This window comes from Quercus robur, chromosome 3, assembly GCF_932294415.1.
Source record: "Quercus robur chromosome 3, dhQueRobu3.1, whole genome shotgun sequence".
Lineage (NCBI taxonomy): Eukaryota > Viridiplantae > Streptophyta > Magnoliopsida > Fagales > Fagaceae > Quercus > Quercus robur.
In genome coordinates, this window is record NC_065536.1 from 67,879,479 (window position 1) to 67,896,808 (window position 17,330).

The 17,330-nt window shown below is 31.3% G+C and overlaps 1 protein-coding gene across 2 annotated transcripts in view; it reads left to right on the forward strand.

Annotated features, from left to right (window-relative positions):
• Positions 1 to 12,925: 12,925 nt before the first annotated feature.
• Positions 12,926 to 17,330, forward strand: part of LOC126719058 (MADS-box protein CMB1) — a 37,227-nt gene continuing 32,822 nt past the window's right edge. For both annotated transcript variants that reach the window (XM_050421608.1, XM_050421609.1), the window contains exon 1: positions 12,926 to 13,375. In XM_050421608.1, coding sequence (XP_050277565.1) covers positions 13,191 to 13,375 — 185 coding nt within the window. In that variant the 5' untranslated portion in view covers positions 12,926 to 13,190. The remainder of the gene's footprint in view (positions 13,376 to 17,330) is intronic.

Sequence of the window (17,330 nt, forward strand, 5' to 3'; positions counted from 1 at the left end):
AAAAACCCTATAATAATCGTGTTGTGCTTACTTTTATAATGTTTTAATTTAACTAATTCATCTAATCAAAAAAAATTCCTTATATTTAAAATGCATGGGTAAAGAAAAATAAATTAATATAATAAATGTGGTATTTTCACTTTTATAATATGTCATATTTATTTATTAATTAAGTAATAAAATATTTTTATATGATAATGGAAAATTTTACTTCTTAGATACCAATAGAAAATAATTTTTTTGTTAGGGGCCTATTATTAAATTCAGACAAATTACTTTTTCTTTATTTTTTTAAACCAAACAACGGAAATTCATATTTATAAATACAAATGATCCATTCTTTTGCTTTTTAAGTGAAAGAATATAGAGAGCTATTTCATTTTCTAATTAATTTAGCTTGCATAATATATATGCTATTTATGTTTTTAATGTTAGTCAAGAAAGTCATTGATGACTCTTTCATAAAAAAGGCAAGACAAGATCACAAAACTGCATTTATAGTCTTCATGAAATGAAAGCACTTGGGATTTTTGTTTCCAACGAAATGAATTGACAATGACTATAAGATAGTAGATAGTGCAATGAAATGATTCTCGTGATCTTCATCGAATTGACAAAAAATTCCCTGAGGGGGTGATCGATATTTGAGTCCTGCGAAAAATTGACTGGCAATTTTATGTTATGCAGTTTATTTATTCTTTCAATTCTGAGTCTCATTTCTCTTAAATGGAATATTATATATACTTGAAGCTTGTTCCAATTAACTCTTTGAAGAGTAGCATCATAGATTTCATTTTCATTGAATCCAAGAAAATTGATAGTCATACAATATGATGGGTGCTGAAAGTTGAGGTCAAACTATGTTTTGCGGCGAAGTCGATTCTTTTGGTATACCCTGCTGGTCCACTCCATGCTGCTATTACATTATTTAGTTTAGTGTTTGGAATTTGGACCGCTATCTCTCAATGGTTGCAGTTTTCCTCTTTTCTTTTCATATGTTATTGAGTGACATTCATTCTCATTGGAACTAAGCTATTAGATTCACTTCCGTTGATTGATGGTGTAAGTTTAAAAGAGACTTTTGTTGCCGACACAGAGATGATCAATGGCACCTCCCTAGGTACTTGAAAGTTGAAAGGGAGGGGGAGGGGTTGGGGAGTAGTAGGCGATTGTCACCATACTAACCAAAGTATTATAGATAAAAAATTTAACCAATGTCCTAAGAATAGTGGTTAAAGTGCATTTAATACTTCGTTAAATAGTATTTTTATATATGTAATTTTTTTAAAAAAAATTATACCGTACACCAAAAGAAAAAAAAAATCACCTACAACGACAGTGAATTTATGTGTATAAGCCAATGAATCATTAACAAATATTTTTTTTTTAAAATGAAAAATGTGCATATTAATGCTCATAATTGAGTGTTTATTAATTTTTAACATGTGTCCTAAGGATATTCATTAACAAGACCCAATATTAAATGGTGGACTTGGTGAATAGGAAGCAAGTTTGAGTACCTTTTTATATTAATGGATTAAGATGTTCAGGAGTAGCATATCATCAACTGTCACTCGTACATATATTATAACATTGTGTGGAAAGTTAACGTAGATGAATCTCTTTAGATTATCAAATTTCTTATTGTAGTATAACAAATTTCATTTTGTTTAACCAAACTTTAAATATGCTATATTAACCCTAGCACAATATTTAGAAACGTAAAGTTTTATGGCTAAGTTGATTTTAACACTAAACTAAACAATATAGTCCAAGTGTAAATTACTTAGTAAAATTCCAAACATACTACACTACATAAACATGACAATATAGAAAGATAAAGGAAATAAAAAGCAAAGTAAGCAAACCACATATAACAACAAAGTGTTATGGAAGAGGAAAACTTGAGCCCCGGGTAAAAACCTCTCCCCCGACCACCCATCGGGAAAACTCTACTAAAATGAATAGTTGCAATACATGGATGGCTGTAAACCCTCCAAGCCTATATCTTCCTGTGTACTAGAGCTCTTCAAGCTGCAGCAAGTAACCAACCCTATGAGTCTTTTCTTCACCTAGCTTCCCGGAGTCACCACCATTGAGCCGCCAACAGAAAGCCACCAAAGGATTTGGATTTAGATATGGTTTCTCATGTTTCCAATGCCATTCTCTCACTCACAAGGTCTGTTTTGTGGATGAGGAAGGTGTTTATAGAATCTCTATCAATGCAATGAAAGAGATGTAATAGAGGGAATGGAAGTTATGGTTTTTCTTATGGAAAAAACTCTATTTTTTCATATAAAGGCTTGGCTTCAATATCTTCACTCTTCTCACATTTTTAGGGTTTATTCAACCCTTATTTGAGGCCCTTTGCCAAGCCTCACAGTTGTGTGTGTGCTGGCAAATGAACAGTGGATAGGTACAATACAGAGTACAGAGATGCATGATTGCACTCTCATCCAAAATACTTGCCACATGGATCTTGCGGACAAGCTAGGTAGCAAGATGGTCGCCTCTAGGCTGCAAAATCTCTGTTTGATGCTACTTCCAATCTTCAAGGAGAGGCTCAAGTACTCTACCCAAAATATATGAAAACCTATGAAACAATACATCAACATTAAAAACATTACAAACAAACTTTTATCATTGAATTAAGCCAATAATAAAACATGACTTCTCAAAACTTGTTAGGGGGAGGGGCATACTTTGTCTTCCAAAATTTATAATCTATAATATATATTTATATAATTGAATTTAAATTTTATACAATATTTAAATTTTCTTCATTCTTTTAATAAGAAAATTATATATTTTCATATACAAACACAATCATAATAAATGCTTAATAAGAACTATTCAAATTATCAAATTTTATATTTAGACAAAAATAATTATTGTATATGAAAACTTTCTCATGTATAGCACGAGTTATCAACTAGTTTTTAAGAAAGTTGAAATCTTTTAGAAATGTTTTTGTTAATACAAATTTATATTTATGTTAGTTAAAATTAAAAAATAAAAGTCGGGACTCATTCTTGAATAAGGTGCATAAGTACTTTTGGAAATATTAAGAAACTCCATTTTAATATTTTTTTCTTTTTATTTTAGGGCCCTTATTTTGGAGGATTTACCGATTTCATTGACCTCAAGCTTTATTTTTATTTTTTTTGGAGAGGGGGGGGGGGGGGGGGGGAATTTCAAGTGAAGTTTGGGGGTGGCTTCAAAGTTCAAATTTAAACTGAGATTTTAGAAGTTTCAATTACAATTTTGAACATTTTAAATTGTTTTAATTCATATTTATAGAGAATTATTGTAAAATACAAAGTAACAGAAAGTCAAATAAACAGCGTTTGCTGTGATATATATGGACATTATTTTCTTGATAAAGTATACAGACATTTTTTTTAGAGAGTTTCAACCTATGACATCTGCTTCTAATGATAACTCTTTATCACCAGACCAAGACACCAATCAGTTTTTAGTGTAGGCGGGGATTGAACTCCAAATCTCTTATTCAACCATCAGAAACTTTACCAGTTGCGCTAATTGGAACTCGTTGATAGTATACGGACATTAAAATACTCCTCACATGAGCATCAAATTGAAATTTTAATGTAAAAACTTATGAAATGATGGTATGTCTTCATTAAACTATTTATTTTTGTTAGGAAATTTTTAATAATGGGTTAAATTCTTTATATTTTACTTTTAGATAATGTTAAGGAGATTCTTCTCAAAAAAGGATAATGTTAAGGAGATATATATCTATTATGTAGACACATAATATACATAGTAGAACATAGCATTGCCTTTAATCAACAACAGAGTTCCAAACATTCCTCACCAACGCATTTTTTATCAATTGGAGAGAAAGAGAGAAAAACTAAGATGTATGGACACTTCATTTGAAGTGTCATATCTGCATCGTAACGTTATCTTATATGCCATGTCATGTTATAATTTTTTAAAAATTGCTCATATCACCTTACCATACTCATACTTGTACCTTTATTTGCACATCTTAGGAGAAAACACAAAAATAATTACAACTGAAAAACCATTTAACTAGAAGTGGAGTTATACTGTTTTGTAAAAATTCTAGTTTAGACTTTGTTAAATGCACAATGTAGCTACTAATTACTTATCAATTTATTTCAAATATTTGATCAGAAAAATAATTATATTTCACCACACAATTTAGTATATATTTAATCATAAAGAAAATAAAAATAAAAACAACACCACGAGATTTGGTGATGAAGTGAAAAATTGATGAAGAATGTCTCAAAAAAAAAAAAAAAAATCACTTTGGATAATGTACCCCAACAAGGAAATTCACTATATAAGAAGTTTGCGACTACTCACAAAATCTTTGTGAATAGACTTTTCGATTGGACTACTCCTTGATGTCACCATAGCAATTTCAAAATCTCTTAACTTCTTCTATATGCAACCCTTTACAAAAGACACATTCGCTTCACAAACCAAAACCTTTTGTGCACTTCATAGAACCTACTTGAAGAATTCTCTACAATGAACTCATTTAAAAAAAAAAAAAAAAAATTGATTTAAAACTCTCTTGAACATTTTGGATCACAAGCATAAATGGTGAACTATCAATGGTTTTCCAACCTCTCAGGCTGTTTGGTAGTGGTGCTCAGGTATTGTTGTTCAAAATGATGTGAAAACTGTTGTCGAGGGCAAAAAAGTTTCATTTCTGACAAATAAGATTTATGTTGGGTCGGGAGGTCTAAACCGAAACTCGACGATGGGCTTGATGCACGACCCAAAGGCTATCGGTGAAGATCCAAGAAATCCACTATATTTTATGCCTTGGGCCTAGATTGGGACTGACAAGAGTAGCCCATAAACAATCCCTACAGCGGACACATCAGCACAGTTAAAAAGCATATTGCAAGAAATGACCTAGCAGTAAGGTGTTTTTGTAGAAGACAGCCCAGCAGTAAGGTATTTCTGCAGAAAATAGCCCAGCGGTAAAGTAAGATAAAACATGATAAACTTCCAGCTGTTAACTACTTCACAAACTAAGAAAAATATCCATATATTCAGACTCATCATCCGTTAGCCCTAGAGAGGAGTCTTCTAATACAACAATATGAGGGAAAAATTTTATAGTAACAGTTACATCATAACCATTGATAGTAAAAGAATAAGTAAATATCATGGGTTCCATTATGACAAATAATGAGGAAAACTTAGTATGAGATGAAGGGAGAGAGAGAGATCCCAGCTAGCGCAGCAAGATCATTATGGTGCCATGGCATGCTCGTGAATATATAGTGAGTAATGAGTAGAGAGAGTCATTTGTGAGTAGTATGAGTGATGAGTGAGAGAGTTGGCATACTCGTGAATATATAATGAGTAGAGAGAGTCATTTGTGAGTAGTATGAGTAATGAGTGAGTGAGTCATTTGTAAGGCTGTTGGAGCTTTCTGCTGGGGTTAGATAAGTGTTTATGAGTAGAGATATGAGAAGTGTTTGTGAGCTAGGAGCTAGGGAACTTAGTTCCTAAGCTTGAAACTAAGAACTCAGTGACTTTTTCAGAGTTTAGAGAAAGCTTAAGCAGAGAGGTTAAGGAAGAATCTTTTTTGGTGTATGTCTGAGTGTATCTTGGTGTGTTAGTGTGTTGTTGAAGCATTAATGGAGAGTTCCATTTATAGATGGATTTTGAGGGGGTGATTTAGCAAATAATCTTTGCTAAATCTTTTTCAATCTTTAGAAAATCTTTAGAGAATCATTCTTAGGATTTTAGCTAAGAGTAGTAAGCTCAACTTTAGCAGGTTCTTGCTGTTTTGGGTAATAACAGCTGGGTTTCTAGCTTAGCATTGAATGTTGATTAGCCTTGGCTGATGGGATTAGAGCATGTTTTAGACTAATGATCTTGGTTGTGCTGCAACTAAAATCAGAGCTCCCTAGGGCAGATTGGACCACCCCAAGCCAAGTGTCAACCTTGGAGCCCTTACTGGGAACTTTGCTGGAATCCCCATGGTGCCCTCAAAACCATATTTCCCTAAGTTTCCCCATTTGGGGTTCATGTGCTTGGTCCATGAACCAGAGAATACACATTTTTAGTATGAAAATGAGTTGATTCCATGTTGTTTCAGGAGCTTTAATGGCCTGATAATGGCTACTCTTGATTTTTGACCGACTGGGTTGGAGAAGAAAGAAGGGACAGCTGGCTGAAGCTTTTCAGCTTTCTGTCACATCTATCTCAACTTTATGTCACATGAGAAATGATGGGATTTCAGCTTGTGAAGGAAGGATTCAACCTTGAGGGACACGTGTCCTCTTCTGATTTGATTTAGACAAGTTGGGACTTGATAGGAAAGGCTCCAGCTGTCTGTGCTGAGATTTGGCTGGTCACTTTATGTAAGCTTTCAGTTGTTGGATTTTGTGTGTGGGCTGGGCTAGTCCAACTGGGCTTTGTAGTCAAGCTTCCTTTGGGCTTGGTCATCCCTACAAAAATGAATGGTTTTGCCATGGGTAACATACATGGACTTTTGTAGTTAGTTTATTATGGAAAAATAGGCATACTTCCCATAAAATTTTGTGAAAGAAATATTTTTTGAGAGATGAGTAATTTGTATTTCCCATGAGTTAGGAACTTTAGCATATGTAAAATAGGTGTCGAAATAATATTTGATTTTGTAAATACGTGCCAAAATATCATTTGGGCTTTATGAAATAGTGCCAAATTAGTATTTGGGTTTTATGAAAATAGTGCCAAATTAGTATTTGGACTTTGTAAAATAGGTGCCAAATTAGCATTTGGGCTTTGTGAAAATAGTGTCAAATTATTATTTGGACTTTCAAAGATAGTTGCCAAATTAGTATTTGGACTTTGTAAAATAGGAGCCCAATTAACATTTGGGCTTTGTAAAATAGTGCCAAATTAGTATTTGGGCTTTATGAAAATAGTGCCAAATTATTATTTGGGCTTTTAAAGATAGTTGCCAAATATTGTAGGATTTTGTAAAAATATTGTCGTATCATAATGGGCTTTAAAGATGCCGTATCGTAAATGGTGCCGTGTAGCAACGGGTTTTAGAGATACCGCATTGTAGCAGGCTTTAAAGGATTCAGATTGTACTGGGCTTTAGAGGTGCCATGTAGCAACGGGTTTTAGAGATGCCGGATCGTACCGGGTTTTAAAGATGCCGAATCGTATCGGGCTTTAGAGGTGCCATGTAGCAACGAACTTTAAAGGTGCTGGATCGTACCAGGCTTTAGAGGTGCCGTATAGCAACGGGCTTAGTAAATGGTATTGCTGGGCCCTTTTGGGCTTCGTCCACAAGTAAAATGATTTTGGGCTTTTTGTGGAGATAGTGTAATTTTGTGGCCCGATTTTGGTAGTAATGTGATAAGTATTATTTGTGGAAAATCTAAGTTGGATAATATGGGTAATATCTGTGAGAGGGCCCAAAGTAATTTATGGGGCTTTATATAGGAGATATTTGTGGGAGCCCAATAACATGGAGAATATTTGGGTAATATATGTGGGGAATATTTATGTGAGCTCAAAATAATTTATGGACTTATGTGGGTATTTTTGTAAGTGGGCTAAAGAATTTAAGGCCCGAAAATTTGTACCTCAACAACTGTAGTTTAAAAAGTGTTGTGAAAATACATATTTAAAGTACTCATAATGTAAAAAATGTGTCTAGTAACATGTTTCAAATAATATATTTTAAAATATGAAAAAAATATAATTATGTGTTTGGTATGTGCATGTGTTTTTTATTTATTTTTAAAAGTAATGAAAAGAATGCTATTTTATTTAAGTAGAGAGAAAAAGAAAGAAAAAAACATAAGAGAGAAGGGCAAAGTGGTGGGCCCATAGGAAAAAAAAGAGAGTTTAGTCTTGTCAATGGGTCCCATAATTTTCAATTTATTTACAAAAAACCACTTAGCACCGTTACTTGAAAACTAAAAAAATGGTATGGTGAGTTTTCAAAATACATGTTTTAAACAACCTAAATTGAAAACTGTAACTCAAACACTCTTAATAAAAAAAACTTCTACCAAACATAGTTTTCTTTTTGGGTCCATAGTTTTTAGTGTTTAAACACTGAAAACTGTGTTTGAGATTACATAAACAGGCCATCAATCTTTGAAAAGTCATATTTAAGGTGCTTTGTAGAGGTGCTCTAAATATGGAACATTATTTGAAAATTAAAAACCGGTATGATGAGTTTTCAAAAGACATGTTTTAAACATCCTAAATTAAGAACGGTAACACAAACACTCTTGATAAAAAACTCCAACCAAACATAGTTTTCTTTTTGGGGTCTACAGTTTTCAATGGTTAAACACTGAAAATTGTGTTTGAGATTGCATAAATAGGCCCTCAATATTTGAAAAGTCATGTTTAAGGTTCTTTATAGAGGTGCTCTAAATTAATATGGTTTAAATGATGATTAGTAAAAGACATTGTTTGTTCGTTTAGACCCCTGAACACTCAGATTTTTTAACCTAATTAATTAACCAAGTTGTTAACTAGGTTTATTATTTAGATCTAGGTTAAACACAAACAATAATATCACATATAGCGGAATAATAAAGAAAACAAGCGATATGATGACCTAGGAAAATCAATGAAACCGTCCAGTTTCAAGGTAATAAACTTGGGGATGATTTAACCTAAACTATCCTTAAGGCAACAAATTCACTATGATAGAATGTAATTTTTACATTAGATTTTCTCCCTAAAATTTAAAATTACCTCTTGTAGTACTTACTTACATAGCCACGTGCAGCTCTCTGAATTCACAGACTCTTCTATCTGAATTTGTCACACACAAACACCCATGTTTGTGACTTTGAGATCTCACTCAAAACTTTAAATTATTAGCTATGTATGATCTTGTAGTAGCAACTTCAGGTCTACCAGTTCTAATAATATGAGAATGACTTCCGGTGTGACTTTGGAAGGAGAAGGAACGGTACCTTTTAGATCTCAAAAATGCACTTTCAAAATCATAACAAAATGTGCCTTAGAGTTTCTTTTAAATACTAGGAGAATTAGATCTGAAATCTTAATCACTTAATGAGCTTAACAGACTGTTGGGCTTTAATTAAATTCTGTAAAATACAATTTTCAATCGGTCGAACCTAGCATGTTTCTAATTCTTGAACTTGTAGCTTCTTTCTTCTTGTATCTTGACTTGCAGTACCTTGAATATTGCCTAATAAACCCTGTAGATTCTAAAATCTATATCTAAACAAGTTTGTATTCACGATTTGCCAGTTATTCTAAACTTTTAGAACCTATTAGACATAATAATATACAACTCTTGTTTTAGTGAGCCTTGACCAAGATCAAGCCAATTTATAGGTGTTTGATGACTCGCACGAGCGAGAATTGAGAAATTTTTTCCCAATTTTTACATCTTTAAACAGTTTTAGGCTTTTAGCCATGATCCGTTCTTCAATAAATTATCAACATATTACAGACTATTTTCATATTACATTTTTCTAACGGATATTACCTGTTTGTTAGTCTAAATCCTATCTGTTTGTTAGTCTAGATGAAGAAAACAAAACATCACTTCTAAGTTGGTTGGAAGACATCTCTCAATAGGGGCCCCAAGCTCACTATTTAGAGTCAAACTTCACAGTGAGTCTTTGGAGTTGTTGCCGGTCTGCTAAGTACAGAGCCTATACCTGATAGGAAAGGCTTTGGCAATAATAGGGGAGCACAGAGGAATTTGCTTTGAAGCAGCTTTAAAACTCCTTCCCAAGTTTGAACAAAGAGAAATATTAATAGATGTTTTGATGGTATTAGTTTGTGAGATTTTTTTTTAAAATTTTGGAAAAAAATTAATTAAATATTTTTATAATTTTTTATTTATTTATATTTTTCATAAAAATGGTATCAAAAATTTCTTAAAATAATTTATTAACAATTATCTTAAGGATACCTTTTAACATAACATTTTAATAAAAAGTAAAAATTATCACCCCAGGCAGTGTTCAAAGCTCAAACACAACATCAGCATTGATCTTATAAAATCCTTATGCTGGTCTTAACTATGATATGGGGCTTGCTTTCCTCTAATGGTGCGTTTAAACAATTTTTTGAAAAATATCTCAAAGTATATTAATGAAATTCTAAAAAACTGTACATAAAAGTTAAACGAAAGAATTGTCTGCAAATAGACTTTAAAAGTTTACAAAAACATATTTATATTAAAAAGAATGAGACTTAAAAAAAATTGTATATAAAATATAAACTAATGGAAAAAAAAGAAGCTAATCTAAATGCATATTTGGATCAATGCCCCCTCCTAATCTAAATGCATATGATTATTAAACAATTTTCAGATTCTAATTGTCAACTTTGTTAGAATCATTTTTCATTTTGAAAATAAAACTTATTAAGTACTTTGAGGATATAGAGACGTAGTACTCTTGAGTCTCTCCTCTCAATTGAATGCCGGATCCTACCCATTAATGGGACATACTATTCATATTACAAGAATAAGTGGAGGGACATGGCCCCCTCCTGCCCTATTGACTTAAACTACCGTCTCTTATTTTTGAGTGTCTCAAAATTCAACAAAGTGTGTAAGTATTTGCAGGGCTTAGGTTGAGCATAGGAAACTTTTACCTTGGGCCATAGCAATTAGCAAGCAAATAAAGAAAGAAGAAAAGGAAGCTACAGCATACATGCTAACCAACCATTATTCGACACGTCTTTGGTGCTTCCTGTGATGGAGTGGTCTTCTTCGGAAGCGACTGCTTTCTTTTTTTTTACCTTTAATTAAGTGGTCTTAGGATAGGGGCACTTAAGAATCAAACCAAGTTCTTTGGGCAATGAGAGAGAAGATCATCTTGATTTTTCTCTAATTTCTTAATTAATATATATCTGAATTGCCTTGAATATCGTTAATTTGGGACAAAAAGAATAACAATTAAGTATGTTTTGAGTACCTTTACTTTTACTTGAATTCATTTCAAACATAACTTTTATTATATATCTATCATTACATATCATGTTAAGAGAGTTGTGTAAAAAATATCGTTGTCCTAAATTTGTTGTTTACTTTTTGGCACAAAATACTCTTTAAAGTCCATGAACAAATCTGAAATCCACCTAACTTGATGACATTAATTAGCAGAGTTGTTTTTCTTTGGATGGTTTTTTTTCACAATATTATTCTTAGAAAACTTTAACACTTTGTTTCAACTTCTTTGCACCAACAATATATAGGTAGCTAGGTTTTTCAAAATGAATGAAACAATTCACTTACATACATCTTCTACAAATCTAGCTATAGTGCTTACAAATGACGGTCACTTACCTCTGTTGGCATGGTAGCTAATCTGCTCTTAATTAGGAGCATATATATCCAAACATCATTTATGTCATGAAAGAGATAACTGTGAAAGTGCACGCGTGAACTAGAGCAGCTTTAAAGGGAAAATGGCCACTAGGCATTTTCAATAACTGGGATCTTTTGCTAAGCTAGTGGATTGCATACAGGGTTTTGAGTGAGAAACGCACTATAATATACGTTTTGCCCAGCAATCATGGTAGATGAGGAAAATGTACTTAGTTATATGAGGAAAATGTGATACAATGACGTTCATATATTATGGGACGTGAAAATTGGGGTCTATCGCAAGCGTTTTTCGTCTCTATAATGAAAGCAAATTTGTAAAAGAAAATGTTAATAATTTGACTACAATACTTAACATGGAAGGTATGAACAAATTTTATAAAGTTAGACATGACAATTTTCTCAAAAGAAAAAGAAAAAGAAAAAAAAGACATGACAAGATCGAATTTTGATATTCCTTGAAAGTCATTGCCTAGTCATTTCAGTTTTAAAGGAACATAAATAAAAGAGCATTGAAAGGTATTTTTAAAGTTTAATGCAATATTTATATTATTCATTTTGTGAGATCTATACAATTCCTATATAGATCTCATCCATAAAATTACAAGTACGAATATGGTTCACATATGTATTCACAATTAATTATCGAGAATATACTTTGCATACGTTCCTCCCTATTTCTCACCACCACATAATATTTCAATGGGGATATAAACGGTTATAGAATCGAATTTTCTGAGATAGACACAAGTTTAATTTACTTGATTTTCCATATAACATGGTTCAAATTACAAGATCACACTATGCTAATTGTACAGAGAATATAATTTTATCTGCATGCCTCCTAATTGTTACATATCATTTAGACAAAATCATTAAGAAGTTTTGGAAAATCTTAATAAACTTTTACTATACTTATTTATGAAAAAGAACATTTTAGGATCAAGTGAACCAATAATATAAGTTTGAATACACAAAATTTTTTATAAAAAACACATCTTTGGAGAAATCTCTAATAATTACCTAAAAAAAAAAAAAACTAGGATACATCCAATGATAATTGATACCTATCTATGAAGAAATCAAATAATCCTCTTTGATTTTGACCAGATTCAGACTTTAGAAGCGATTCCATATATGTTCACGTGGCCACCAATGCAGACAAGTACTTCACATTTAGCTAGCTACACTCTTTAATATGGCATGAGTATTATCACCAACAAACAGAACACATAGTACTCAAGTTCTCCATTGGCTTTTCGACACGTAAAACCCCTAAAGACATTGGATTGCCTAATTTTGATAGCGATGTAATGCAATGCAGTCATTTCAATTGGGAAAGGTGACATTTAAGACTAGCTACTTTAGTGCAATGAAGCTACGTATTTCCTATCAAAAAAAAAAAAAAAAAAAAAAAGACTAGCTACTTTAAAAAGACCTCATATCAGTGAAACAAACAAAACATCAAGTCTGTAACATAGTGCCTAAAAATATAATTTAAAACTGTTACTAAGAACAAAAAAAAATATATATATATATATTATCACAAATACAGCACCCCACGTCCTTATGCAGAACCTTTTCACTTTCTTTCAAGTACGAAACTAAACCTAATACCTACTCAAAGAGAGAAAGTTCTTAACTTAAAGATGAAGGAGATGAAACCTAAAAGCCTAAAAGGAGCAAGTTGAAGAAAGAAAAGAAGGGAAACAAAAAAATATACATATATACATATATATATATATATAGAGAGAGAGAGAGAGAGAGTACAGTTTTATAGATTTTTATTTATTTTTTTTTTATTATTATTTAGAAAAATATAATAAAAAAAATGGGAAGGGGGAGAGTGGAGCTAAAGAGGATTGAGAACAAAATAAATCGGCAAGTAACATTTGCAAAGAGAAGGACTGGACTGCTAAAGAAGGCTTATGAGCTCTCAGTTCTATGTGATGCAGAAGTTGCCCTCATCATCTTCTCCAACAGTGGCAAGCTCTATGAGTTTTGCAGCGGCCCTAGGTACATATATATATATATATTTTATCTTTATTTGTATTATCCCTATATTTATGTCTTTATTGTCTGTGTGTATACTGTATATATAGATATATACATCTTCTATAGGTTCTTTTGTTAATGTTTAATGTTGTTTTTTTTAGGGGGGTTATTGATTTGGATGATGAGCTTGAACTGTAGTAATTGTTGTGTGTTGTGTAATATATGTTAGTTAGTTTGGTCATTGATGGTGATATGTGTAGTTGAAATGTATAGATGGGTCATGTAGGGGTAATTTGTTTGGTCCTGAGTTTATGTTGCCAAATTTTTATCTGGGTTTTTCAAGTTTGTGTGAGATCTGAGTCATATAAGTGAAGTCCTTTTCATGATATTATCATTGAAAAATTATGGTTTTCAATTTCGATGGTAAGCTAATATTATAAATTTTTCCTCCTTTATTTATTTACTTTTTTTGTAGCTTTTAATTATTATTATGGATAACGACCGTATAATTACCATATTTTGAGATTTGGTTTTAATTTAATAAAGGAAATTGTCAAAAACCTTATAGTTGAATGACATAAACCGTTTTCTTTTATTAGGAGAAATAGTTCTCCACAATCTAATGATTAAAAAATCTACATAATTATTGAATTATTGTTTTTAACCCTCTTTCTCAATAATAGTAAACTAATTCGACTCATATTTAAAGCTAACTTACATATATTCAAATGTAACCTAAAAAATTTATCTAAAAAAAAGGGTAACCTAAAAAAGAAAAGGTCATCAATTTTTGTGAGGCCAATAGGATAAGTTTCCAAGTAATATGAAGAAATAAGGACTTAGAGCTTTGGATGCAAATTTTAATCTCTCTGAATGATTGTGCAATATGTATTCATTAATTAGTTGACAACTCTTGCAATGCGTGGCCAAGTTTAACATAATCTCTCTCTCTCTCTCTCTCTCTCTCTCTCTATATATATATATATATATATTTTTTTTTTTTCTATTATCTAAATATGAAATTTGATAATTATGATTCTCATTATTTTTTGAAAGCATTTTTATTGTTATTAATAGACATTTATTATGACTTTGTTTATATATGAAACTATATATTTTAATATTAGACATTTTTTAAGATTTTGTTTATATATGAGATTATATATTATATAGTAAACTGGGATTTTAATGGAGAGTTTTTTTTTTTTTTTTTTTAAATTTTTATTGAGACCAAATATTACGCCCAAAGGAGAGTTTAAATATTGAATATAATTTAATTTCAATTAAAAAATATTAAACTAATGAAGTGTAAAATTGTGAGGCTTCCAAAGCTTTCATGTGGCACAAACTCATGAATTTAACCAAAAGTTAATCGTTTTTGATTTTATTATAGATGTATATTAGAATAATGTTATGTAAAATTGTTAGGTTTTTAAAGCCTACGTGGCATAAATTCATGAGTTCAACCACAAATCAAATGTCTTAAATTTTATGTATATTAGAAATATCTCCCACTAATGATTACCACAATATGGTTGCAAGTTCTTTCTTGAAAACCTAATGTTGAGCTCTCTAAATTTGATAAAAAAAATATGGGCACTACATTTTTTTTATATCAATCTCTACCTCCATTGAGAGAGTCCTCAACGTTCAATATTGGATGCTGGCTATATAATTTTGTTAGGATTTGCAAAGATAATTTGAACAAGAAAAATGCTAGGAATACAATTTTTTACAATCATTTTTTAACTTACTAAGATTTCAAATTTGGTTCAAAATGACCTGACTTTGCATGAGTCCACTAATGATATAACTTTTATTATATACTCATCATAATTTGTGGAAATAAAAATAAAAAATTTTGTGACTAAATTCATAGTTTGAACAGCCACATTTTTATAATTGTTTTGGGAGCTCTTACATTTGTCAATGGAAGTTTGTTATATAACTAAAAAAGAATATCCCTCTAATGAATATCTCTGAAATTCTTTATGTAAATGAAATTTCTCGTGTGATTTGTGATGTTTAAATTTTTTATATAATTTTGGCAGGAATGTCAGAAAATTTCCTAGTTAAACATTTCTTTCATAAATATATCAGAGTATAAGATGAAGTTCCTTGAATTTTATTGCTTGAACAAAGGGCACTCAAAAGAACCTTTTAACTAAAGGACGTACAATATCTATATATTCTTCACTGAACAAAATATTTCTTAGACTTTATATGCATAATTATATCTATATATGGTCTCTTTTTCTTTTTCTAATTTATCTCATAGTCATGTACTAATGAATAATATTTCCAAGTTCAACTTTCATCAACTTTTCAAAATTTTGTCTTTTCTCTTCTCCATTGGCACACTATCCAACATAGTTATGGCGTTTCATTTTCATCATATTTTGTTGTCTCAAAAAGCAACATTATTGTCATGTAAAACTGTGCTTTGTTTATTTTCCATCATAGTGCATGAATGACCAAAACAAAGCAATATTTTTCGGAGAGTGTTTGACCAAGTCACCCTCAAACATCCAATAGTTTGGCAAGTCCAAGATGTTAAAGGTCTGAAAGAATAATGATTAAATGATTCGTTCATAACAGTTTAAGTGTCGGGGACAAGTGGTAATTTGTTATGGGAGCACAGTGGTGGCTGTAAAACCACAGAACAATTATTTTTAGCACTTCAAACATAAAAATACAGCTTATATCAAAGGTGTTAAAGCTAAAAGACAACAGGCTATACTGATTTGCGACTGTAGCAGACTACTGTAAAGCTAAAAGACAACAGGCTATAGTGATTTTCTACTGTAGTACACTACTGTAGTATTCTGCTAGCATTATTTAATTCATTTATTAGGGTTGAAAAGGGGGAGAGAGAGAGACCTTATAGAGAAATTAATACGTTGGGTTATTTATATTATTTTAATGAGTTGTATGTAAAAAATAAAAGATTTAATTTATGATTATTTTAAAGTGAGTGTTAAAATAAATAAAATAGTTTTTTTAGTACAAAAAGCTAAATTTTTTTTACTACATTTGATGTGAATGTTCTATTGAGAATTTGTTTGTACTAGAGGTCTGCTCAGTTTTGAATGATATTGTAACGTTTAAACAAATTAAAAAGAATCTCATTTTACACTTTATTATAAAATCGCCTCAATCATTATTAGTTTTCTTGTAATCTGTTGTGACTTGTGAGTGACTAACCATTGCATGCAGACATGGAAAAGAATGATAAGTGGAACAAAAAAACCAACTCATGACAATCGCTTACGTTGCAATTGCACTCATTAACCGGTAGATTTGGGTGCAAACAAAGTCCCTTGTCCCCAAGAGGAGGGTTATTTGCATGGCTCAACAGTTCATTGTATTTTTTCAGGAAAATTATACATTATTCCTTTAAACTATACATTTTTTTACATTTACCCCATAAATTATGATAGTGCAAACTTACCCTTAAACTATTATTTGTGTAACATTTTGTACTTCATTCTATGAGTAATAGTTTAGGGAAGTAAATGTACATTCTCATAATTTATGGGGATAAGTGTAAAATGGATAGAGAAATGCTATGTCAATAATATTTTCACAACAAATTTTAAATGACAGGTTGTTATAGTATAAAGAAAGAGAATTCTAGAAGAAACTAGAAACTTCTCATTGATTGAAAGGTTTACAAAATGAAAAACTAACTTCTACATAATTAACAACTCTATTTATATACACCAAGAAACAAGGGCTAGACTTCCCGCCCAAAATAACTACTTAACCAACTTAGGAAACTGCCAATAAGCGTGTGACAGCTGTAATGCACTACTGCTTCTTTCTGGCACGTGATGTGGCACGTGTTGTAACTAATTGTTCTTCTGTTGTTTGCTTCTCTGCTACAATCTTCTTCTTGCCGTTTAGCTTAGTTTGTCGTTTAGGCTCCGTTACAAACTCAGTGACTTGCACTGGAGATGATTGCTTCACTTTCTTA